The sequence below is a fragment of the Tauraco erythrolophus genome, chromosome 10 (genome assembly GCF_009769465.1).
Source record: "Tauraco erythrolophus isolate bTauEry1 chromosome 10, bTauEry1.pri, whole genome shotgun sequence".
Lineage (NCBI taxonomy): Eukaryota > Metazoa > Chordata > Aves > Musophagiformes > Musophagidae > Tauraco > Tauraco erythrolophus.
This window is the reverse complement of record NC_141474.1, coordinates 775,649-802,759: the sequence shown is the minus strand read 5'-3', so window position 1 is coordinate 802,759 and position 27,111 is coordinate 775,649. Positions and strand designations below refer to the sequence as shown.

Genomic DNA, 27,111 nt, shown 5'->3' with positions numbered 1-27,111 from the left:
TCCACTCCATCTCAGCTCCTGGACACTTCCTGCAGCCCATCACCTGAATGACTAACCACATCTGCTCTCAGCAGCTCTGTCTGGGTCGATGCCTCTGGTACACTAAGAACAGCCCAAGGGGTTGCTACAGGAGCAGCATCCTGTGTTGCATGACCACCACGTGAAATGATCACCAGGTTTCATACCAGAACACCAGCACAGACCTCACTATCTCAAAGCAGCTCAAGAAGCATCCTGGGACATTCCTCCCTCCCACCCCAAACTGGCGTGCAAACTGCTATGTCTCTGTTGGCAGTCCCTATTTGTAGCACTCTGGGTCATTGTGCTCCCTAAATACCAGTTGAATACTGATTAGGATCCAGGTACAAGTGCTTTCCCCCACCAACAGGTCCTTTCTTGCACGACTATGAACCCCCCAAAGCCCTCCCAAGTGAGGTTCGATTACCTGGTGAGTGTCATTGCTGCTTTCCTAGCAAGTGGAAGCTGCACATGATGCCTTCCACTGTGACTAATGGATGGCATGTGAAGTCTTGCACAGTCCTATAGTGTAGCTTTACATTGTGAATTGATGATAATTTTTAAGGAGAAAGAAGATCTCACTCTTACCCCAGCGATAAACTTCTTGAGCTGAAGGACTTCATTCAGAGCGTTTTACCTGTTCTCTAGTTGTCTCCTGCCTGCTAGCACAGACAATGGAGAAGCAGATACCCAGGACCTGATACTTTCTGAGCATTTTCAGATTCAAATTTTGAAGTAACCTCTAAATTTTTTTGAGCAGAAAAGTTTCTCATTACTGTGAATGTGTAGTAAGCTCCTGAATGAGATCAAATGGGGCTGTAGAAATATAGCTTGCACATGCAGACACTTCATCCCATATTTCACGAAAACAGGACTCATTTGCACTTGTCTAGGCAAGGTATAAAAAGTGTCTATTCACAGTTTTATCCAGATCTAACAGGCTCATTTCGTGTCATCAAATTTATCCTCCTGCTTCCTGACTTGAACATGCATCACTTGAAGCATGCCTAGTTCAGCCCCGTGATTTATGAGGCAGGCTTAGCTCCCCGAGTTTAATTTGATTTAGGGAAATTTCCCAGAAGTTACCAGGCGAAACTCAGTTATAAATCCAAACATCGTATTTCATAAGAAGATTTTACATTTTTCTCCTAATGTTTTTAAAATATTTCCTTAAGGCCTAACTCCTCACGTTAAGCTACATCACACCTTGCTGAATCTCAATGCGATGACTCAGGAAACTTCCTTCACGATAATGGATTGGCTAAATGTCACCCTTAATGATTTCTTATTGCTTTTTTTTTTTTAGAACAGCTTTTTTTTTTTTTAAATATATATATATTTTTTTTTTTACCCTAGTCTCTTACTCATATTGCAGATTTTCCTAGGGAATGGCCCTAGGCTCAACAGAGTTGGCAGAAATAACAGCCTTAGGACTTCTGCCCATCTTTGTGCATGGCTTGATTATTCACACTGTCCAACATTACACATTTAATTTAGGTTAGGAGTCCAGGATCTTTGAATAGTTGATGGGCAGGTGTAAGCTATTGAGATGTCTGAGTTTCCCTTCAGAGTTTTATTGCAAATAGAAGTCGTCCATGCTTATATTTTAAAACCTTAATTTTAGATGCCTTAAGTTCTACCAGATGGATGTCTCCACGTAAGTATGGATGGCTTCAGCAATCCGAAGCATGTGTTACCTTATATCAGTGAAGAGCTTGCTTACAAAACAACTTCAGCTGCTCATGAATTGCTCGTTTCTAGAGTGCTTAGGTTGAACTGACATCTATTAACCTCCAAGTCAAATATCTGGACTTGCAGAGGGATTACTGCTCAGTGTATCTGAGCTCTTTATATAACAGCTTTTCCAAACTTTGTCAAAGACACTAAAAGTTGCCTCTTAAAGAAAACACTAGGCAAGTTTGATGAATAAGTATGTGTGTATGTGTGTATATAATCCAGCTACTTTAATAAATAATCACATTAAAAAATTCAAATATATCTGGGATAAACTAAATTGATATAATTACTCCAATTTATTATAATAAGAGAATATCAGAGGGATTACATTGCTCTTTCTGATGAAGGAAAAAGATTTCTCATCAATGTATTCCATTTAACAAAGATGAGAATAACATTGATATTTTTAATCTAATTTGGTTGCATTTGTTCATTTTGCTCTCGTAAACCGCTAAAGCTGAGAAATAATACAGGAAAATAAATACTTGGTGATTTTCCATGTTTATAACTAAATCCCAGTTGGCTAGAGACTTTAATGTTTTCAGTGGTCCAGGTAAAACTTTTAATTAAAAACCTCAATTTTCTATTTTGCATTGACAAGTGAGCATTTTAAAATGCTTAGCAACTCAGTCCTCTTCTCAGCTGTATAGATCCAAACACAAAAAGAATAGCTGTGGTACATCTGTCCTGCTGTTAAGCAAGAACTTTCATACCTAAGGCTGTCGAAATAGTCCCCTCAAGAAATACTGATTTTTGTAGTGAAGTCTTATTGGACAGCAATAGAGGAATTCAATGCGTTGAATGTCAGTGAAACAAAACCAGTTTAAAAAAAAAATCATTTTCAGACAGAATTACTGTCTAATCTATGCCATGTCTTTTTGAAAACACTTGTACACACCGAAGCAATCTGTGTTGTTACTAAACAATGTGATAAATTTGCTACTCTGTTAGAATGGAATATGAGCTGCTTTCGGCTTCTGCAAACAGAATTGGTTGAACTAACTTCATTCATTGAGCAATAGATACGTATACGTCATACATCACCTGTCATCTTCCTCTGGAAATCGTCTTATTTTATTAGTTTTAGGTTGTTTTTTGGTTTATTTTGTTTTGTTTAGTGGTCAGGAAGGAGTTACTTGGAAAATTTATGATTATATGCAAGACATACAGTTATTCAAAATTATGTGGAAATCTAACTCGCATGACAATAATTTTCTCTCGTGTTACAATGCATTAATTTTGTAAGCAAAGGAGTTATGTGCTAACACATAACTGATACACTGAATAACTGCAGTGGAGGTGGGCAGGCTCAGTGAAAGGCACACTTAAAAGGAGATTGACGCATCTACAATATTAATTATCTTTTGTTTTTCACTTAATGCACATTTAATGCTTAAAGTTTCTTCCCGGCTAAGAGAAAGGGAAAGATGTAAGAGAAAATTTTGTGTGTTCAAAACTGATTATGGTCAATTTTCTTGTATCACATCCACGCTAAGTGATTGTACCTGATCTTTGTATTTCTGGTCTTCTGTTGCATTTATCCTTATTGCATCTAAACGCTCTTAGAGTTACGCACCTGTGATGAGATCCCAAAGGGACTTCAAAGGTTCTTTGTTCTTCCTCCTTTCCCCACAGGAGAATCGTAGTTTCATATGCACACACCTGGCTTTGTTTTAATCCTCCTCTTCTCCTTCTCCTTTCATGCCAGCTGAGAAATTACAAAAAGTCTTTTTTTTAAAAAAAGAGAAAGCTCTTGTAATGTATTCGTAGTGTTGTGATGCTCTGGATTAGGCCCTCTCAGGGGAGTGATGTTTTCAGGGCAGAACCATCTCAGCCTCCAGGAGGTTTTATCCTTGGTTCTGTTTGCTCTATGTTGAAGAGGAGATCATAAGCAGACGTAAAATAAGTAGTGCAGCTGTGTCCAGAGAGCGGACAACCCTGCACCAGCTATTGTTACTGGCATCATAATTTAGCTGTATTTCTCTTTTGTGTACACATATATCTGGCTGAAATGTATTTTGGCTAAAAGCTGGAGAGGGACTTTTTACAAGGGCGTGTAGTGACAGGACAAGGGGCAATGGATTTAAACTGAAAGAGGGGAGATTTAGATTGGATATAAGAAAGAAATTTTTCACTCAGAGGATGGTGAGGCACTGGAACAGGTTGCCCAGAGAAGTTGTAGGTGCCCCATCCCTGGCAGTGTTCAAGGCCAGGCTGGATGAGGCTTTGAGCAACCTGGTGCAGTGGAAGGTGTCCCTGCCCATGGCAGGGGGGTTGGAACTAGATGATCTTTGAGGTCCCTTCCAATCCAAACCATTCTGTGATTCTATGATCCTATGATATTTGGTTAAAATGTACCATAAAATAAAGAGGAACATTTAAGTAACCTTCAGTAGGAAGGTTACTGTGTTAAAATTAATATTTACCTGGTTATTAGAACTGTAGTCACTAGAGTTTGTTCTGAATACTGTTTCAGATTTCCATAGTAAAGTTCCATATATTACCATAATCTTCTTGGAGGGGTTTTCAGTTTATAATGGCAGCTACTAACAGAATTGATGAACACAAAAGGAAATGGATAGCAAAAAACCACCCAGTCAGGATCTGATGTACAGCATGCACTAAGTAGGAGAAATATCATCTGCAATGTCCAGATGGAAATGAGTGTACATAGATGTAGCCATATTTCTTTCTTCCCCGCAAGTGTGCTCATGTATTATTACAAAATTTTCTTGTGGATCAAGTCCTCGACTGTTCTGACTTATCCAGACTTATCTTATTTATTTTTTTTTTTTTTACACACACTGAAGTTCTTTTTGAGAACATAGAAAGATTTCAATTGGAAGTATCAAAAGGGAAATATTGTTGACTCCTGTTTGTAAATTGAGAACCAGATAAATTCTGTAACTTTTTCTTTTATTTTTCATTTTTCACTTTTTTTTTTTTCCTTTTATATTTATCTTTATGGAAACCAGTTTTGGTAAACTAGAAACCCTCACTATTCCAAGATCCCACAGGTTCCGAAATCCCAAACTAGTCCATGACTAGTAGGCTAAGAAAGTTGTATTATACTTTCAGTTTGGCACAAAGACACAGTAATGGCAGGGGATTTCTACTAGTCCAGTCAAACACAATTAATGTGTTGTATAATAATCAAATGATGTCTGACTGAAGCCTCTTTTGGCTTCTTCTTATTTGTACATTTTATTATGTACATATTTGGGCATAGCGAAGAACTTTCCCTCTTGGCAGAGAAAAATCTTTGAAAAAAAATCAAAACCAAATAAACCACAAAGAACAACCAAGAAAGAAAGGTAGTCATTGAGGAACTATTTTAGAAAAGAGTATGAAAGGGGGAAAAAAACCCTCAGATCACTTACTGTGATATATTGGTATTTTTCCCTAGGGAAGGGATAACAGAAGCAAATGCTTTATTTGTCACTGCCCCACACTTCTCTTGTAACTTTTATTTTCTTTGAATGGAAAAGGATTTTTTTGCTTTTTGTTCATTTTTAACATCATAGTCTTTTGTTTATTTAAAAAGACTATACAAGGTACTGAGTAGTAAAATCAAACTATCTAATTCTACAATTTATTATAGTTGCCAAAGACATACCAAAGGACAGACTTGGAGTTGAAAATAGGAATAGTAAGAATCTTAACTGAAAAGATCTTACCAATTGAAGAGCAAGCCAAAATTTTAACAGACGGAAGAGGGACTAAGATACATTTTTTATCAGTTAAAGAAAGCTGTAAGTATAAAACAAACAGGAATTCATCTAGGGGCTGATTACCAGAAAAAAAAAAAAAATGCTAATTTTAGTTCTAGAGGGCTTTCAGGTAGAGAAGGTCTGAGGAATTATCTGAACATGTGGTAGTGAAATAGTAATCATAAATATTTGGTGAACTCAGGAGAGACAGGAGTCACCAAGAAAAGGAGATTTTTCCTTGGCAGTATGGTTTCTGAAGTGTTCCTGGTCTTGCATTTTGACTTGCTTAGATATATTTATGAAGCATTACATTTCTTCTGCTGCTGTGGTCTAGAAACGAAGTGAGGAGTGTACCTTAAGTTCAGATTATGCTACAATTCAGAATTAAATTGTAATTTACCTAAATTAAAATTAATAAAATTGAATTTAATTGAACTTAATTGAAGTCTAGTTGAATTAAAACTGTATATGAATTAAATATTTTTTCTCTTTCTGTGCTTGCACATAAAATGGTAGCTTTATATGTAATTATTTCACATTTTAAAAAACAAGATGTCTTTTATGTCAATGACACAGATTCAGACTCAGCATAAGGAGGTGTTACTGAAAGACTTTGTATCAATTTCATTCACTTCACCCTGTATTTATTAACCAGGACTTCCGACAGCCCATGCATTGGTACTATTCTCTTGCAAGAGGTAGCAAAACCTTCTTGAGTCCTAAGTTCTGCCAGTTCTGCCATCTGAGATGTTGTTTTTTTTCTGCCAGAATGTGTAAACTACAAAAGAACCTAATTCTGATCCACGGTCATGCATAGTTAATTAATTTCATTAATTGATAATGACATATTTATTTGCACTTTCGGCTTTATAAACTAGATTTCAATAGCCATCATGTAGCTGTAAAAGGGTATATTTTTAAAACTGAAAAATCTTGCATTGAAAAGGTATTATCTGCACCAGTGGAAAAAATATCAACATACTAAACGGTTGCATTGTCAGGGAAATTTTTTAAATCGATTTTAATCTAATCAGTATGGATGGTATTTAGGTAAATTGTTCATAATAGTTAATTCTCGACAAATATTATAGTCTGTGTACTTGGGAGGAGGTAATGTATACATATGCTTAATTCTTTCTATAAATTTGCAAAGCAAAGAGTTATGGAGGCTTTCAAAAAGGACTCTGGCTGGAAAGGTTTGTTTCTTTTGTAACATGAGTCACATCAGTGGCAAAGACAGGCTCTCATCTGTCTCCTGTTGAGCTGATACAAACTTTCATCGATGTGCATGTCACAATACTATCTTCCTATCCGTCCTAAAACACTCGATATTACCACTCTGGGAGTCCCTGTGTCATGTTAAGCACCTTGAAAAGGGCATGCCTTAGGAAAGTCTCAGGTGGAGCAAGAAAAGCATCACTACAGTTGTCACTTCAGCTCAGCATGAACACATCTTAAGAGTAAAATATTCATAGAATCATAGAATCATAGAATCGTTAGGGCTGGAAGGGACCTTCAAAGGTCATCTAGTCCAACCCCCATTCTATGGCTTCGGCTTTTCCACAGTTTCTGTTAAAATCTTGAGTCACTCTCTTCTCTTTACCTGCACCTCCTGTGTTCAACACACACACAAAAGTGTATCAAGGTTACTACTTTTGTGTAAGAAAAAAGAATCCCACAGCATTTCTTTTTAATAACTGTTCAGCTACAAAATTTTATTGGTATCCTTCTATGTTCCCTCTAGAGGATGTAATGCACAAAAGCATTGCCACGGAACATATAAAATTACAAATGAAATTTATTGTAAAAAGTAGAATGTCTTCTAGACTGGTGTCAGTATTTATTTCATTCATAAACCAAAACTGCAGGTATAATATATTCATTGTCAGCAAGTTCATGTGTGTAAATTGCCATCCAACAGTATTGACTGATATAAGACAGATATTGAAAAGACAATTTAAATTTACTCTTCCAAACATAAACTGTTCCACAAAAGCACTGTAAAAACTCCTTCAAGGTTTTGTGTTGTGCTTCACATTTATGGTTAACTACATAATTTGGTTGTGTCGTAATCCACTGTGTTTGGCAATTTGGCGTTAAAGGCCTGCAAAGCAGATTGGATCCTCACCACTTCACTGGTAGACAGTTTGAGTCTATGACGGAGCAAGCAAGAGAAGAGATCTAGACGACGTTGACCAGGTGGAGAGAGTTTATTTACACGATCCCGTATCTCTAACAGCTGCAAAAGTGCTGAGTCCTGTGATCCCTGAGTATAGGGGTAGTCCAGCTGCAAAATCAAGTCTCGAATTGCTTCTGGGTCAAAGTGCATGCTGTAGCCAAACACTTGGATGTTATTGATTTTCATGTAGCCCAGATTTCTTGAGGGATCAATAAATTCCAGGGGTTCGTAGTAGATGCTTTCATTGCCATTTGGACCATTCGACTTTATTCGACTCCTCAAATAGATGTGTACAGTTTCAAAAAATGTCTTCCACTTGTTGCCTAGAGTCAGCGTCCAGTTATAACACTGAAGGGGTAAGTCCAGTTTAGTCCGCTCCCAGTCTGGGAAATTATTTTCATTCACAGGCATAAACCAGCTCTCAGAGTGGCTTCCCCCAAACGGGTTGACGTAAACAGCAAGAACGGGCTCTAAGGTGCTGTTTTTAGTTAGGCAAATTTGAAGAGAGAGGCCCAGTATCATATGGACCAGGCTGGACTTGTACTTGTTACTCTTGAGCGTAAGGAGCATCCGCTTGCGCCAAGAAGGATCAAACCAGCTGTTGAGGCGCATGTCGTTGCTGATGAAAATGGCGTGGACCTCAATTCTCCGGTCTGTCTTCTGCAATAAATACTTCATTTCCAGGTCCTGAAGGTCCGTCTCGAACCCAATGTAGTGCTCGGTTGATTCGGCCACTTCAGGCTTGCAAAGCCCCTGGCTCAGCATGTAGCCGGCGTTGCAGCTCCCGCAGCGGGTGCGATTGTCAGGAGCGCAGCTCGAGCACGCAGACCCATCTCCAACCGTGCAGGGAAGGAACCCGTGGCAGGCAACCTGATCGTTAGGGCAGGTGCATGTGTGAGTCTCTTCAGAAAAGCTTCCCAGGAGGCCGTTTTCATTGCAGTAGAGAAAGGACTGGATGCGGTTGAGCCAGTAGTTGGAAGATCTGCAATGATAAAATAACTTATTTTAACACAAAGAGAGGCCTGCACACAATAGAATCAGAGAATCACAGAATGGTTTGGGTTGGAAGGGACCTCAAAGATCATCTAGTTCCAACTCCCCTGCCATGGGCAGGGACACCTTCCACTGCACCAGGTTGCTCAAAGTCTCATCCAACCTGGCCTTGAACACTTCCAGGGATGGGGCATCTACAACTTCTCTGGGCAACCTGTGCCAGTGCCTCACCACCCTCAAAGTGAAAAATTTCTTCCTTATATCCAATAGAAATCTGCCCTCTTTCAGTTTAAATCCATTGCCCCTTGTCCTATCACTACACGCCCTTGTAAAAAGTTCCTTTCCAATAGATACAACCTTGTTATTTTTTGTCAGAAAGAGAAAGATAAAGCAGGTTTTAGTAGCAGATTAAGGCACTGGAGTCAGATGGCAGCACCTGCTGTCAGATAAATACGTGTATAAATCGCCTTTTAACAATGCAAATTCACAAAAGGAAAGTTTCCTTACAGACTCACAGGCACAGCAATAGCATTTGGTTCACGCGTTTGCTCTCGCTGTATCTCCGACAAGGAAGCCTGACAAAGAGTCATTTTTCTGTAATTGTCTTCAGACTCACCTCTTGCAATCCTGTGCAGCTGAGACTTCTTTTTCCCTCATGCTATTTGATCAGGGAGGTGCTTTGTACTTATCTAAGTCTGTATAACTCTGTACCATCTTTCTGTTTCATCACGAAGATTTTTGTAAGCTTGCAAGCTTTCTTGTTACTGGCTGGAGCTGCTTTGATTTATAGACAGTGAGCCAAAATACTTTCCTGGAATAGCAAACAGGACCCTGCACCCCAAAATAGATTCAGTCTTAATTCTCCAGTCGATTTCCAGCACAACAATACCCCCCCAGGAAGCCATGCATGAGCATGCTGTGTTTGCATTTCATCTCTGGAGATGAAATTAAAAGATCACTTCAGTGTCATTCTTGTCACCTCGTTTTGGTTCCATTAGAAGCAACAGTTAATGTCCTACATCACACTGGGAAAACAGACGCTGAAACCAACCATTTAGGCTGATGAGGCAGAGGTGCTAGAAGACAGACAATGGGAACAACGGAGTTCCATGGGAGTAGTCAAGAGAAAAATTATCTTCTTTCTTTGGCTGTATTTTGCAGCTCTTATTAATCCTAGCAATGTACAGTTTAAAGAACTTGTTTTGGCTGCTGCAGAGTCAGATCTATGGTCTCCACGTGAGCGACAATGGTTGTACGATTTCTTTCCTTTTCATTGCATTTTTTCAAAGAGAAAATGCAAGAACCTCATTCACTGCTGACTTACTTTCTCAGTCACATTTGAATTTCTCTCAAGCATTGAGTAGTTCAGAAATCTTTATTTATGTGGGTTTTTTTCCTGTCTATAAAATAAATGCTAAAACTAAAAATCTATGCCATCTCAAAGTCTGATTCTTTAGAAACACGAAAATTAAGATCAGTAAAATGACATTGTATACTCTGGTGACTTTGTTCAATCTTTTGTTTTCCCTTTCTCTCTCTTTTTTTTTTTGTTGGGGGAGAGAATCGTGGTTGTTTTCAGTTGTTGAGGTTTTTTTATATGCATAATCTCCTAGTATTTTCTTAAAATGTAAGTAAATATAAAAGCAAAAGTATTTTGGCAAGTTTACCTAATTTCCTGATTAAAAACCATAATGTCCATTCTACAAGCAAGGTCAATGTCACGATATAAAAGTTACTCCAAAACTGAATGGAACATTAAAACTATTTCTCTCCCAGATGTAATGGGAAGTTCCTGCCTACTTTTTCTGGGAAGTTTTGACCGTGATCTGTACCTACTGAGCTTGCCCTGGCAGCTCACAGGAGCAGCGGCTCAGGTGTGTGGTGACCCTTCTTCCCATTATGGGATGATCTTTGCAGCAGGCTGTGTCTCACATGGTCTGTCTTATCGTTATTAGACCTATGACGCATCACAGCAATCAAACCTGAGAAGATCCTTGTCCAAAGGAGTGAAACTAACCTTTCAAAGGTCTCTCATTACACCTTTTTCCCAACTCCTTATGGCTCTCTATGCTTACTTAAGAACTGAGACCGAGTTCCAAAAGCTGCTGAATGTAGGATATAAAAGCCTGATGGTCTTACTTTCCTTTAGATCTTTGTGTTATGCCATTTGCTTTGCAATAGCTTTCATAAAGTCGTTACCTTATTTTGATTTGTTCTCTTGGACAGATATCTGGGCAGATTTCAAGAATATGTTGTTTGATTTTAATCTCCAAGTTTTCTGCTTTTACCCTTACTCCCAGTTGGTATGACAGGACTACTGTATCAAGGGTAAGCACTTTCAACAGCTGATACTGATTTGATTTGTAAATGTGAAGTTTAGCATCCTCTTCCACTTCTCTTTTAAAGAGAAGTCCATGCCTTTGAAAAGTTTTGTTATATATTAGGAGTATATTTCCAGAAAATCTGATTTTGCATAGACCAACTCTGAGTTTACAGCTGTGGTTTTGAATTCATCTCGGCAGAGGATAAACATGCGAAGACTTACTGTAAAGATTTTCTGTGCATCTCAGAGTGTCAACCTAGAGACTAAATCTGCTTGGCTCACTCACACGAAACATCAACTGTGCTATATAGTTTGTATCACCTAAGGATGTGTTTACATGATATATTCTAGGCAGAAAAAAGCTAACTGTGCCTGAGCTCCAAAGCCAAGCAGAGCCACATGACCATGTTAGTTTTTCAGCGGAGATTAGCATCTTGGATTTGGCATTGTGCTAGTATGGACAAGAAACTTCTGTATGACTTGGAGGCTAAGCATTCATCCTGGCTCGGAGCTCAGGCACAGTTAGCTTTAAACTACCCACCAGCTAGGAATTCTTGGAGCTTAATTTTACATACTGTCTCATAGATTTTAATGAGTGCTTTGCTGAATATTGCTTTATTGAGCTGTATTGGGTGTCACTGGCAAGGTTTTTTAATATGTTGTATTACTACTTATTATTTTCCTTATTATTTGGCATTGAAATAAGCCAAAGAATGTTCTGCACGTTTTTTTTTTTTCATATTGAGAAGTTTCTGGAAAAGAAAGGTATTGCTCTTCTAGTGGATACACCTGAGCATGGTTAGATGTGACAAGTATCTGGAATGCAGGGTGCACCAGGCAAAGAAAGAAAGGAAGACTGTGGCACTACTGGAGACTGATGAAGAGAAGGAAGCTGGGAAAGCAGGGAAGGAATTCTCTAGGTCAACAGAGGTGATGGGAAGAGGGAGATCTGGTGAGGAAGATGGCACTGTTGGAAAGGGAGAATTTTCTGTTGTTGAAAAAAGCTATACACACCAGCAAAATTAATTTACTGGCAAGGGATGATTTGATTTGGGTTACTCACTTCTTCAACCACATAGTCCTTAAAGTATTTTTTTCCTTATTAACTATCTATTCTACTGTTTCCATTGTTATGAGAATCAAAATCTCTAATGTCACTTTTTTGTTCTTTTTATTTTTAATGAGCTTACCTTCCTTCTTTTTTTTTTTCTTAAGGGACAGAAGAAGCAGTCCAAAAGTGTGTGAAATTACATAGCTGTGCAATTAAGCAAGTTTCCTTTCTGAAAATTGGTTACCAATTTATAACTTAGTATTTAGCTTATTAAAACAACTATATTTTGACCATTAGCAGTTGCAAGGAGACCAAGAACTTTAGAGGGAAGATTTTCTTATTCCAAACAAAGTTCAAAACAATAACTTGCTATTTTTTTTACCTTATTTTAACTTTAACTTTTTAACTTTTAACCTGACTCTTTAACCTGATTTTAACCACAGAGATTTCAAGAAGCTCTACTTACACTTGTTTGTCTTCAGTCAGTTTACAAGTGTATATCCTTTTTTAAAAAACGAAATCAACTGCCTTACTTGACTGCTTTTTTTAAAGTTGTCATTAAGGAATACTGTTACTCAGTAAATTTATTGCTTTCACTCAAGTAAATTAAGTAAATTAAGAGAAAGCACATAAAATGTCAGCAATATCTACTTTATTTAAGCCACTTATCCTTAATTAGATAAATTCACACTGGAATGTCATTCTGAAAGCTTTCTTTTTCTTGTAGAAAAAAAAAAGATCATTTAAAATTCTGGACTCTGCAGTCAAGGGGAAAGGCTTGGTTAGAAGCAGATGCCTTCCACAGGTCAACACATGGCTGAACAGCTGCTGCAGTCAGATAGGCAGGGTTCAGGCTTTTACAGCCACTGGATCCTCTTTGAGGTTGGATGGCAGTTGGGGAGAACTAGGATCTAACAGAAGATAATGGGTGACGTCTTCAGCAACAGGCTTGCTGATCCTGAGAGAAGGGCTTCAAGCAATGCTAGCTTAGGGCTGGAGCCAAAATGAAGACTAGGGAAAAAAGCATCTGGGAAATACACTCCCACCAGAAAGCAGTACAACTAGGGACTCATCTCAAGTGCCTAGACAGATGCAAACAGTGTGGGAAACAGGCAGAAGACATGGGCACAGTTGCAATGCTATGACTTCATTGGCATCACAGAGGTGTGGTGGGATTAGCCTATGGTGCTTGTGATGGATGAACAGACACCCTTTAGTGAGAACAGGTGGGCAGAGGAGATAGCTGCACTCTACACAAAGGAGTACTTTGAACTAAAACTTTACTATTGAACGAGCCATGATCTGGCCAAGATCCTAATGGCTGGGATCAGAGGAGAGCCCAGTAATAGAGAGACTGTCATCAGAATCTGCTACAGACCAGAAGATCAAGAAAAGCAAGTGAATGAAACCTTCCTTAACCAACCTGAGGAAGCAACATGACCACAGGCCCTAATGTTCATGGGGGACTTCAACCATTCCAGCAGCAATGTTGGTGATGGGGTAATATGACAGGATACAAACAATCTTGGAGGGCAATGAAATGCATCGAGGATAATTTTTTTATGCAGGTATTGAAGGAGCTGAATAGGGAAAATGCTCCACTGGAGCTGCTACTCACAAATAGGGAGGAACTGTTTAAAGATGTGAAAGCTGATGGCAGCTTTGGCTACACTGATTGCAGGATGGTCAAACCAAAACTACTAGAGGAAGCGAGGGAGGTAAGTAACAGAATAGTTATCCTGGTCTTCAGGAGAACAGCCTTTATCTTGTTCAGAGAATTAGTAGATTGAGTACCAGCTGAGGCTACCTAAAAGGTAAAACAGTCAAGGTGATGTGGTTGGTCTTCAAGAATGATGTCCTTATAGCACAATAGTCCTTTTGGATGTGCAGGAAGTTGAGCAGGCACAGTAGGAGGCTGGCTTGGATGCACAGGGAACTCCTGTCTGAGCTCAAATACCAAGAAATCTACCTAAATCAACAGTTCTTAAAGTCTCCTTGGGAGGACTACAGAAACATGGCCTGGACATACAGTGATTAAAACACATGACATTTCAAAACCCAGCCTGTTTTGTAATGAATGAGCAATGTGAATGATAAGAAGGACTTCTAAATGTACGTTTTCAGCAAGAGTCAGACCAAGGAAAACAGAGGCCTGCTGCTGAGAAAGAAGCCCTGGTAACAGAAATGACTAATATATTTAGTGTCTTTGCCTTGCTTTTATCTAATAAGATCTCTTCTAAAGCAGAGAAATGCGAAGTTTTGCACCTGGAACCAGGAAAACCTATGAAACTGTTCAGGCTGGGTATGTTGCCTAGAAAACATCTTTACAGAAAAGCATCTGAGATCCTAGCAAATGTGAAGCTGAACAGCTGAACATGAGCTAGGACTACTGCCTTGTGGCAAAGAAGACCCAGTACTTTAGCAGAGCCAACAGGTCCAGGGCAGCAAATACTCCCCCGTATCTGATACCTGTAAGATGGCATCTGGGACATTGTGTCTGGATTTAAATCATCTGTACAAGAGAGTTACCAGCAGGCTGGAGCAACTCCAGTGAAGGGCCACCAAGATGTTCATAGTGCAGAAGCACATAACATATGAGAAAAGCCTGAAGGAACGGGATTTTTTTTAGGCTGAAAAGCATAAGACTGAAGGAGGACGTAAATGCTGTTTCCATATAGATTCTGAAAGGATGCAAAGAAGATCGGCCCAGATACTTCCCCAAGATGCACAGAAAAAGGACAAGAAACAGTGCTCAAAATTTGTAGCAAAACAATTTTAATTAGAGAAAAGGAAAAATTCTTCATTGTGAGGTTGGCCAAACACTGTAAGAAGCTGATAAGTGAGACAGGGAATCTCCACTATTGGAGATGTTAAAAACTTGATGGTCCAAGGCCTTGAACAGATCTTGAAGGTGACCCAGGTTTGGGCAAATAGGTTGCAAAGGTCCATTACAACCTAAATTATTCTATGATTCTGTTTTCATTTTACTTGTAGGTGGAATTTTTAAAAGAATTGCTAACAATATTATTGGAAGTATTAAAATCAGTACATAAGTATACTGCTTTAGAGATTTTTATGTACTTCTACAACTTCATATTTTAAGGTGCTGCCCTACCTCAGTGTCTGTAGATCTCTGATACCGAGGAATCCCTCTTGTTGGATAATGTATAAGCCATCCAAGATTTTCCTACTTTTCCTGAGCTTGTTATACAAGACCGTCCTAGACCAATCATGACCACTGAGTTGTATTATGTCCTCCACAAGGACCTCAGTTGCAAGTTGACCAAAAACTTCACACAAATGACAGACATTCTAATTCAGTAACTACTCCTATACTATGCCATGTAGTTCTGAAAACATCATTAACATGAAAAACTGTTCAAGGTAAATCAAAACCTCAGTTAAATATCTTTTTGCATTTTAAAGGGATCACTTTTCTTTTTTCTCTTAGATAATTTTGCCGTTGCCTCCAGACAATGGCGGAGTGTGGGAATGTTTTTGAAGCTCAGTGCACTTAGTGTGAGACAAAAATATCTCACTTTTCTTCTAGGTAATTCTTTTCTTCACATAAGATTCAGTCAGTGTCAGTTATTGCTTGATGTCATGCATTAGATTTCCTTTTTCTACTATACTAGAGCTAATTATTCTGTAAATTTTAAGTTTGGTTGTCTACCTACTCTATGCAAACTAGAGAATGCCACTCCTAAATCCTTTTTTCCATTATTCACCAAATGGCATATTCAAACTAAGGAGATCGACTCCTTAGTCTGATGCCAGAAAGAAAAATGCTTATTAACTCTGTCATAGGACTTCGTTGTATTATCCCAGTATTTCTTTTTTTTTTTTTTTTTTCAAAGCTGAGTTGATATTTGAGGTCTACAGAAGTCACTAGGAAAAACTCCTGTTTACTTTAATAGGGACAGAATCTGAATCTCTGCCTTTAAGCTCCTGAAACCCAGATTAAAGTCAGTAAGAGGCCTTGTTCAAAATTTATTATACTTTTATTCTTCTCTTCGGGTGTAATGAATGCTTGGTACTTCCTTCCATTCCTCACCACATTGTCCCGTACACATTCCCAGTGTTCTTTTACCTTTAATCAGTTTTATTTAATCATTTATATTCTCATTGTGTTAATGGGGGACTAGTGACAAAGGCTGCTTATCTTGAGCAGTCGCTTTTTGTTTATAGAAGTCAATAAATAAATTAAGACAATTATCTTCTGAGGGAGGGCTGAAAGAGCTCCCCAGTTCTTATTTTAATGACATCGCAAACATTGTTATTTGATTTGGAAAATTATATTTACTGGCCTGACGTGTCAGTGTGTTGAGTTTGTGCGGCAGGGTTTTGGTGGGGGGGGAGGGGCTACAGGGATGGCTCCTGTGAGAAGCTGCTGGAAGCGTCCCTGGCTCCAAGTTGGACCCACTTCTGGCCAAGTGGGACCCACCTCTGGCCAGGGCCGACTCAACCAGCACCTCTGTGAATAACATGTGTTAAGAGGCAACAAAGAAACATGGGCCATGCAGGACCTGCAGCAGAGAGAGGGAGAGGGCATGGGTGGCTGGCTGTGCCAGGCTGCCCTCCTCCACCCCTTGCCTGGTGGGAGGGCAGTAACAGAGGCTTGGAGTGGCTTGGAGTGCTCCAAAGTTCCCTGCTCCTGGAGCACCCACTGGGTGGAGTTTGCCCTGCTGGGGCAGACAGAATTTTCTGGGCCAGTTGGGCCCAGCACAGCTGCAGCGGAGAGAGGAGTGAGATGTGAGAAACAGCTCTGCGAACACCAGGTCAGTGAAGATGGAGTGGGAGGAGGTGCCAGAGCTGAGATTTCAGCCCGTGGTGAGATGGCAGCGGCCCCACTGCAGCCCATGGAGATTAACGGTGGGGCAGTCTGTGAAGCCATGGAGGACCCCATGACGGAGCAGGTAGCTGTGCCAAAAAAGGCTGTGACTCTGTGGAAAAGCCTGCGCTGGAGCAGCCTGTTGGTAAAGGACGGCATCTTGAGGGAGGGACCTGCACTGGAGCAGTTTGTGAAGAGCTGCAGCCCAAGGGAAGGACTCACATCGGAGAGTTTTGTGGAGAACTGTCTTCTGTAGGAAGGGAAGCCATGGCGGAGCAGGGGAAGAGAGTGAGGAGTCCTCCCCCTGAGGAGGAAGGAGCAGCAGAAACAATGTGTGACGAACTGACCTGCAACCCCCATTCCCCGTCCCCCTGCGCCACCGAGGAAAGGGTGTAGAGCTGGGAAGAAGAGAGGGATGAGGGGAAGGTGTCTTTAAGATCTGGCTTTGTTTCTTATTATCCTTCTCTGATGTGACCGGTAATGAATTAAATTGATTTTTCCCCAAGTCGAGTCTGCTTTGCCTGTGACCGTAATTAGTGATTGATCCCTCCCTGTCCTTGTCTCAACACTTGAGCCTTTTGTTGTATTTCTCTTCTCCGTCCCACTGGTGGGGAGGAGTGGGCGAGTGGCCGCGTGGTGCTTAGTTGCCAGCTGGGCTAAACCACGACAGTTGGTTTTCCAAACACTGAAATATAGAACTTCTGACTTCCAGACCTAGTGAAAGAAGCAAGAATCTTCCTATTTACTTCGATGAGCTTCAAATCAAAATGGGATGCTTAAAATATCTGCACCTTCACCATCATGCCAAATTATGTGATAATCTATAATCAAAAGCCATTTTTGGTGAATCATACACTTGAAATCACAACTTCGCCTTAGAAATGAAGCAATATTTAATTTAATTAAATAAAATACTTGATAAGTATAGGATACTTCTTATCAAATTATATAATGAATTAGAGCTCCCTGGGAATTCTTTGGAATTTTTTTAAGACTTCTTTTGTTTATTAATATTGAGCCATTGAAATCAACTTTTCAAAAGCATCACAAAGTTACAAAAGAGATGTCCAAGGTGGAATCTCTATGAAAATATAAATATTATTGATTGTCCTGTTAGTTTTATATCTGTTGTCTTGATAGGAAGTAGATCCTCAAGCTCTGACTCCTGCTCCTGAAGCTCTGACTTGTGCAGTGTAGAACACTGAGCCAGAAAACCCGTACAAATCACGTACTCTTACCCATAGTTAAGACCACTAAAATGGCTCTCTACTATTCTGAGATTTCAGTCTCACCTTTAACTGTGAAGAGTTTCCAGTCATGAACCACCTCTCCTTTGTGGATGGACATGTCCCTCCTTCCCTGTTTAATTGGTTTAATCATATACATCAATATAACATACCTAGTTGTGTGTGACAATATTCGACAAATTTTCTCAATTCTTAAAATGTACTGGGAAACAGATTGCTAACTAATTATGGTTTAACAACAGGTCCAACTCCACCTTTTTATATCCAGCCCTTTCCCTACTACACTACAAGATCAGGCTGCTGTTGCTGGATGATGAGACTCTCTTGTATCTTCTGTTGCAGAGGATGCATAAGTAGTTGGCTACCATGCTTTCAGCTAGAATACTTACAGGATAAAGAAAGCCTGCCATGCAATCTCACATTTACACAAGCATGAGAAAAAATAGAATAATCCTATGGAAGTTAATGTATCAGTTACCATCAGCCAAGTTTCTGATGAGAATCATCTTAATGACAGACATAAGTGTTTTGGTAGGTAAAATAATGCCACATGAAGTTGCACTGCATTACCTCTTTATGAAATGCTCTCCGATTCTGAATTCTTAAGTGTATTTAAAATATTTTGCAATTTTTTTTTGCAATGAAATTACTTTCAAAAAAAAATTAATTTATTTGAACAATAGCAGTTGCAAGTTTAATCCAAACCATGTGCTTACTCTTGTTCAATACACTGTAACATTAAACATAGGAACAAAGCAGTATGGTCACCCTATATAATAGCTGTAGCAAGTATTTAATCATGATATGACACTTTTACCTCCTTCTCTGCCTCACTAAGTGCTTAACATCTGTTGTACATCAGATGGCTCAGTAGCAGATGATGAGTACTCAGTGAGGCAGATGCTAAGTAAAAAAATGGAGACAATTTAACAAGAAGTGCATAGGCAGTAAAATACCCATTACCTATTTTTCCCTCCTTTGGAGGCTGAGTCCAGTATAAATCTGTAAGACAGCAATATCAACACCAAATGCACTTACAGGCATCTCTAAAATGTCCTACTCTTGATCTTGTGGGAGAACCTCTTGGGAAGGACAAATAAGACTCCACGTACTTCGTTTCTGTGCCGTGATTCATAACAAGAACATTAATTGCTACTGAATTTGATAACGGGCTTTATATGAATGAAATTTTCTTCTGGGAATCAAGGTAAAACTTGGCAGCTGGCTCCACCCGAGCCAGATACTTCAAAGCTGATCTAAAGGTCCAAGCTAGCGTTGTGGCCCATGGTAAAAACAAGGTAAGCATCCTGTGAAGTAGAGCAAGAATATGATGCTTCTCTAAATGTATATAAAGGAAAGAAAAGCCTCTGCCCAGAGGGATGCCTTTGCTAAAAATCCCCTATTAACATACACAGAAAGGATATTAATTAGCTATGAAATGTTTATGGAAATGTTGTTTCTGTGTGCTAAAATAGTTTCCAGCATAGAAGTGGATGAAGGAACTCAAGAAATCTAGCTTGGTGCAACTCCTCTATAGTGGTTATGCTACAGGAAAGGGACTTGATGATTCTGGGATTATGTTTCTGGAATTAATAGCAATCTAAACTGAATATATGTTGATTTGTGGAAGCAAAATACCTTGTTCCTCTCTGTTAACCACACTTAAGAAGAATCTTTGTAGATCCTCCAGACCTCGTGCTGCTATTCTGCAGCTGTTTTCCACCCCCATCACCCTTCTTAAGGCTGGTACTCTATATTTTAAAACAAGTAATGTATGTCACTTTTAAACTGCAGATAGTCCTTGTATTATGAGAGGTAGAGGAATTAAGCCCCTATATTAAATTATCTAAATCTATCACACCTCATAGAACAAAACTGCCATGAGTTGCATGATATTCCAGACTAAGCAATACTTGACATTAAAATACTTAATATTTGAGAGGACATTTCTAGTTACGAAATTAGTTACAAAGTTTTGTAGATTTAACTACACTAATTTTGCACCCTTTTAATTCTCATAGCAAAGTTTTTCTAGTATAAAACACTTTGGCCAGGCACACCAAGCAAGGGTTATAGAAAAAACATTTGAAGACCACATGCCCACCATTTTTTGACCAGAGCTATAATCATAATGACCATTGTGCTATATTGAAATAGGAATGAAACTGCTTTGTAGTACTAGCTATTTATTTAAAGAGGTTCAAATCAGAGACAAGCTTTGAGAGCTTTTGCTAAATAATGATCCATAGCACAGCAGGGACAAAGGAAATATCAGTGAAATTAATTAATCGTGTCAAAAGCAGAATGAAAGGAATCAGAGGTGTTAGGGAAAAATATGAGTTTTCATGTACAGGAGGAAGAAAGATGCCACACATACGCCAAAAAACCCCAACCACCCAAATAAAAAACCAAAACAACAACAAAAAAAAAAACACCAAAAAACAAGCAAAAAAACCCCAACAAAACACAACCAAACAAAAAACCCACCAACCAAACAAAGCCATGCATACTTGAAGCTACTCATGTGTTATGTATCTACGTATGTGTGTATTTGTGTTTATAGCATCAGATGAGTGCAAAACTCATCTTGGGCCACAGATTACCCATAATTCAGTAGAATTTTAGGTAGACTTTTCAAGATATATGTTAAAATGTAATTATAAAAACAATTATGAAGTTATAAAAAGCTTATCTAGATGTATCATAGAATCATAGAATCGTCTGGTTGGAAGAGACCTTCAAGATCATCTAGTCCAGCCATTCACCCTGCACTGTCAGGGTCCCTAAACCATGTTCCTCAACACCAAATCCACACGGTTTTTAAACACCTCCAGGGATGGGGACTCCATCACCTCCCTGGGCAGCCTGTTCCAATACTTCACAACCCTCTCTGGAAAGAAATTTTTCCTGATATCCAACCTAAATTTCCCTTGGCGCAACTTGAGGCCATTCCCTCTCGTCCTGTCATTCATAACGTGGGAGAAGAGACCGACCCCCATCTCCCTGCAACTTCCTTTCAGGGAATTGTAGAGAGCAATAAGGTCCCCCCTGAGCCTCCTCTTCTCCAGACTGACCAGTCCCAGCTCCCTCAGCTGCTCCTCATAGACAAGTTCTCCAAACCCTTCACTAGTTTTGTTGCTCTTCTCCAAACCCGCTCCAGCACCTCAACGTCCTTCTTGAAGTGAGGGGCCCAAAACTGGACACAGTACCCAAGGTGTGGCCTCACCAGTGCTGAGTACAGGGGGACAGTGACTTCCCTGCTCCTGCTGGCCACACTGTTTCTGATCCATGCCAGGATCCCGTTGGCTTTCTTGGCTGCTTGGGCACACTGCTGGCTCATGTTCACTCGGCTGTCAACCAGCACCCCCAGGTCCTTCTCTGCTGTGCAGCTTTCCAGCCACACTTCCCCAAGCCCAGAACGCTGCAGGGGGTTGTTGTGGCCCAAGTGCAGGCCCCGGCACTTGGTCTTGTTGAATTTCATACAGTTGGCCTCGGCCCATCGATCCAGTCTGTCCAGGTCCCTCTGTAGAGCCTCCCGACCCTCAGGCAGATCAATGCTACCTCCCAATTTAGTGTCATCTGCAAACTTGCTAAGGGAAGTGATAATCAGATTAATATGCCCCTTTAAGATATGTGAAAAATAACAACTAAGCTTCTTGTAACATAATCAGCTTTTTTTGTGTGAGGGAAAACTAAGGAAGTGTCATGAAACTGGACAAACTGAAAGTAGACCCTGCCTCTACTTTTACAGCTATAGGTAAAATAAGGGCCTGATAATGCCACATACACAACTGTAAACAATCATAGAATCATAGAATCACAGAAATGGTTTGGGTTGGAAGGGACCTCAAAGATCATCTAGTTCCAACCCCCCTGCCACGGGCAGGGACACCTTCCACTACACCAGGTTGCCCAAAGCCTCATCCAACCTGACCTTGAACACTTCCAGGGATGGGGCATCTACAACTTCTCTGCATGACCTGTTGCAGTGTCCCATCACCCTCATCCTAAAAAAATTTATTCTTTATGTCCAGTCTAAATTTACCCTCTTCCAGTTTAAAACCATTGCACTTTGTTCTATCACTATAGGCCTTTATAAAAAGTCTCTTCTCATCTTTCTAATAAGCCCACTTTATGTATTGAAAGTACACAATAAGGTCTCCCTGGAGGCTTCTCTTCTCCAAGCTGAACAACTCCAACTCTCTCAGCCTGTCTTCATAGGAAGGTGTTTCAGCCCTTGGGTCATTTTCATGGCCCTCCTCTGGACCCGCTCCAACAGGTCCACGTCTTTCTGATGCTGAGGACCACAGAGCTGAATGCAGCACTGAAGGTGGGGTGTCCTGAGAGCAGAGCAGAGGGGCAGAATCCCCTCCCTCAACCTGCTGCCCACGCTGCTCTGGATGCAGCCCAGGATACAGTTGACTTTCTGGGCTGCCAGCACACGGTGCCGGCTTATCTTGAGCTTCTCCTCAAACAGCACCCCCAAGTCCTTCTCCTGAGGGCTGCTCTCAGTGCATTCATCCCCCAGTCCGTACCGATATGTGGTGTTGCCTGACTGTTTCCCTGCACTGTTGCCAGCCTTTCCCTGCTGGATTTATTAGCTTTGAAAGAGGTTCACATTAATATTGCTTGAGCAATCGCCACTTGAAGCTCTTTGCTCTGTGTTCAAGTGCTCACAAGGTAGATGTAACAGTGAGTGAACTGAAGGGAAGGAACACTCTAGTGTAGAAAAAGGAGAAAAAAATAAACGGGATTTTGAAATAAAAATATCTTCCACTGAATAATGTGAGGTGGAAGTGCAAAAGTAGCAAATTTAGGGGGTTTTAAAATACATAATGCTATGAAGCAACCGTAGTATAATTATGAGGACAGAGTTTCATCAGTCTGTTTTTATATGCTGGCATAAACCTAATTCGAACACTTAATTTGCAGGAGAAATTGAGCCAGTAGGGGCTACTAAGACCACCAGGATTCCCTCGTCAAGAGACATCCCAAGGCCAAATGCACAAGTTCAAAGATATTCTAAGCTGTAGCTATGAACATCATTTGCAACAATAACTCTAGTTTGCAGTGGAAATTCTAGAATTAGTACAAAAAGTCGACTTTACTGAAAGGTCTCTGTATGTAATGGAGCAGATCACAAAAACTATTGAAAAACGTTTACTGTATGTTTTAATGTTGTACTCAGGATAGGGGGAAGCATCCATGTTCTTGGAGTATTTTATTCAAAACGGGAGTGAAATACAAAGTTCAGAGATGAGTTAACTTCTGAGCTGGAAGCTTTCAAATATTTTGTAGGATAATTAAAAATCAGGTGAAAGAGTGGTTGGTAGTGTGACTCTAAACCATACCAAAACAAACAAAAAACCCCCTGTGCTGACCAAAGCATCCAAAGTTTCAATCTTGGTGAGTGGTAAATGTGGATGTGGAAAGAGATTTAGTACCAGAAAAATCAGCCATCAATTGTATGATTTTCTGAAATTCCACCTTGTTACTACAGGTAAAATCAGAACCTCCTTAACAGCCAGTAGCAGAAAGGCAAGTCCATGATTACATCTGTGAAACTGATACTTTTATCATTTCCTATTTTCCTACTGGTTTTGAGACAGGACCTCTATTCCTATTTCAGGCACCCTTATTCCCAGATACAAATAACTGAAATATATAAATGATAAAAGAATTTCCTTTTCTGTTCTTGTAAAATTTGTTACAGCTATAATTATGGACGTAGAGAAAATCTGTATTCCATTCCTGTCTCCTTCACCATCTTTCTATATGACCATGACTGGACAAGTCACTTGTCCTTTTGCTTTGGTAATGATCCTAATTTTTTTCCCACTGTTTGTTTATTTGGATGATAAATTCAGTTGCCTCTAGACGTTACTGTAATATAAACAGCAATAATGTGTCATTGTCTTCCACTGTGCAGAATCAGAAGCATTGCACCAAAGCAAGGAAGAGTAAATGGTTTTAAAGAGTAATGGTTTTAATTAAAGAATACAAAACTTAGTGCTATATTCATACCTCACTCATCATGATATTAAAAAAAAATAATAAAATAAGATTCTGAGCTCAGTGTGCTTTATTCTTCTCATGTTATAATAACCGAAAATAATAAAATAACTATAATTTTGAGAAAACCCTTAAATTTTTAATAAAGGCACAAAGTACTTCGCAGAATAAAGGTTTGCTTTTCTGCCATGAATTCTGTTTGAATAAATTGTAAGGATACCTTGAATTTCTGAAGCAAAATTAAAGGCTGTCTGGAAAAGTGTATCACACTGTTTTTAAAAACAGCGTGTATTTCGATTAATAATGTGTAATTCTTGTAATAAGATATCACTTGTGTAATGGTCATAAACAGGAAAGTATTAATAGAAATGACCAGACGTTGCATATATATAATATAAATGATGAGACAGTATAATAATAATGCTTATAAGCAAATATCAAGTAATTTCATCTCTTCTGACATTTTTGTCTTCCTTAAACAAACAAACAAACCCACAGCTTGAAATGCAATGTGTAAGTTGATAGAAAGGCTGACAATGGGTCAACAAAAGGACAATTTTCTGCACATTGATCCACAAAAAAGGAAAATTAGTATCGGTAAGTGCGAGTGAGGGACCAAAGTCCCACCTGAGAAAGCTGTGCAAATTTCTTTTGCAGTATATACAATTACACAAAGATAAAGTGATTTACCTTATAGAACTATTCTCCCTTCCCCACCAACTGTTGAATGATTGCTGAGAAAAAGAAATATACATATGCAATTCTGAATAAAAATCCTTCCTGCAGATTGCTGCAACCTTTGTACTTTCCGCTCGTCAATATAACTAGCTCACTCTGATTGGAATAATCCACAAGAAATTGTGATGTTGGTGGCAGAAGCCAGATTCTGTAACACCTCATGGTAACCCCTTTGAATTTCTTCTGGCAGCACCATGTGAAAACATGCAATTGTGCTGTGTACCACCACTGAAGTTGTTTTGAAGTTCATTAACTCCTGTATAACACTTTGTAACTCTGTCAAAAACTAAAACTTGTCAGTATATGTCAAATATATAATTGAACTTTGCATTTTTTTTTCTAGTTGGGGCAGTCTGTTTTGTTCATAGTTTTATTTTCTGAATCAGCAAAACATGGATGCTGGAGTGTAGCAATGGGCCTGGCACAAATCCCCTCCCCGTGAAGGATAATCGACTATAAACGATATCCTAAAGAAGTGACAACTCTTGTTGCAAAGAAAGAACATATTACTTCTGGTACGTTATTTATCTAGATATTCAAACTTATTCTGTTGAGTTGATCCCCTCCTCGTTATTGTATTTTTTTTATATACCGTAATACCAAAGGTAGAAGGAAAATCTCATTAAGAACTTCTTCCTTAATACCTTGTGATTTTTATTTAAGGGAGTGTAATTTATAAAAAAAAAAACAAACAAAAAAACCAAAACAAACCCACAAACATTTCAGTCTCTTTTAAATTCCTCCTTCGTGAAACTAACATGCTGCTACTTGGAAGGAATTAATTTAAGGAGCTTGTCTTTCACAAAGAATTTTTAACAGTTAACATTAATAACCAAAAGCGGATTGGAGCATACAAGATTTCCTTGTAGGAAAAAAAAAAAATAATCTGTTAAGAATATATTCTTCTGACAAGTGACATACAACATTTCAGAGCCCATAACAGCACATGTTTTAAGACATATTTAGCATTCTTAAATAGTTATTTTAAATATCTGTGACTATAAGCGCTGTGGGATATTAAACTGTCTGGAAGAATTCTATCATTAGCAAATATACTTTCTATATATATCTGTGTATAAACATATAAGCACACACTCCTCCTTAATACTCTAAGCACTCTCTGAAAGATTTATCTATCTCTTCCAGAAAGGCCAGATGCTTTCACATGAAAAAACAAACAAACAAACAAATCCAAACCAAACCCCACAAAAAAAAAACAACCAACCAGTTACAAAAATCTCCTGAAAAAAAGTCCTCTCAAACTCAGCCTCAGGAGCTGCAGCTGAACCAAGGGAACAAAGGGCATGATGGCATTAGGGGAATGATGATTCATAGATTTCTAGGTTGGAAAAGACCTTAGAGATCATCGAGTCCAACTGTCCCTAATCCCCATTAAACCATATCCCTAAGTAGATCATCCACCCTATTCTTAAACACATCCAGGGATGGGGACTCAACCACCTCCCTGGGCAGCCTATTCCAGTGGCTGACAACCCTTTCAGAGAAGAAATACTTCCTAACATCCAACCTGAATCTCCCCTGAAATTGATGATTCTAATTAATGGAAATCAAAGGTAAAGTGAGATAAATTTGGATTTTTTACTGAGGACGGAGAAATGATAATAGATTTCCCACATAGAAGAAGCAGTACAAGAATGACTTAAAAAAAAAAAACAAACTTTTTCTAAAAATAAACAAGCTATGCTGAATCATTGCACTGTAACTTGCTGATCACAGCACAAAACTTCGAAGAAACCATGTATGCTTATGTCAAGCTGTTGAAATGTACTTCTCTTAAATGAGGTTTCTGATAAAAAATTTGTACTGGAATGCCAGCAGCTGGCTTATTTTTGGAGAGTTACCTGAAGGGAGACCGATGCACAAGCTGCAGAAATGTGCAACGTTGTCCTCAGTTATTACAGAATGAAATGCCATGTGCAGCAACTTCCTTGATGTATTTGCATGTCATATGTATTCATCTTGGAACCTATATACAGGGTAAACAGCTCGTTTTTTCACCTCGTACAAAATTGTGTAACACCTGTAGCTCCATATCTTTGCACTCTCAAACAGTTAAGCTCAGAAAGGATGGTTGGATTGTGAATCACGTCATGAAACATGAAGAATTTCTTACTGATAGTTTCTAAACAGTTAATTACTAGGGTAACAGCACTACCAAGATGTCCCCAGAAGGGTTCCAGCCCTTCTTCTCAATGCTCTACAAATGTGATTGTACTTTCTATTGCATTTATAATAAAAGTAATGTGGAAGG

General features: G+C 39.2%; 1 protein-coding gene across 2 annotated transcripts in view; it reads right to left on the bottom strand.

The window, feature by feature from the left end:
• Nucleotides 1–7,509: 7,509 nt before the first annotated feature.
• The window catches only part of BRINP3 (BMP/retinoic acid inducible neural specific 3), a 216,519-nt gene continuing 196,917 nt past the window's right edge, over nucleotides 7,510–27,111 (bottom strand). For both annotated transcript variants that reach the window (XM_086617402.1, XM_086617403.1), the window contains one exon: nucleotides 7,510–8,626. In XM_086617402.1, coding sequence (XP_086473528.1) covers nucleotides 7,510–8,626 — 1,117 coding nt within the window. The remainder of the gene's footprint in view (nucleotides 8,627–27,111) is intronic.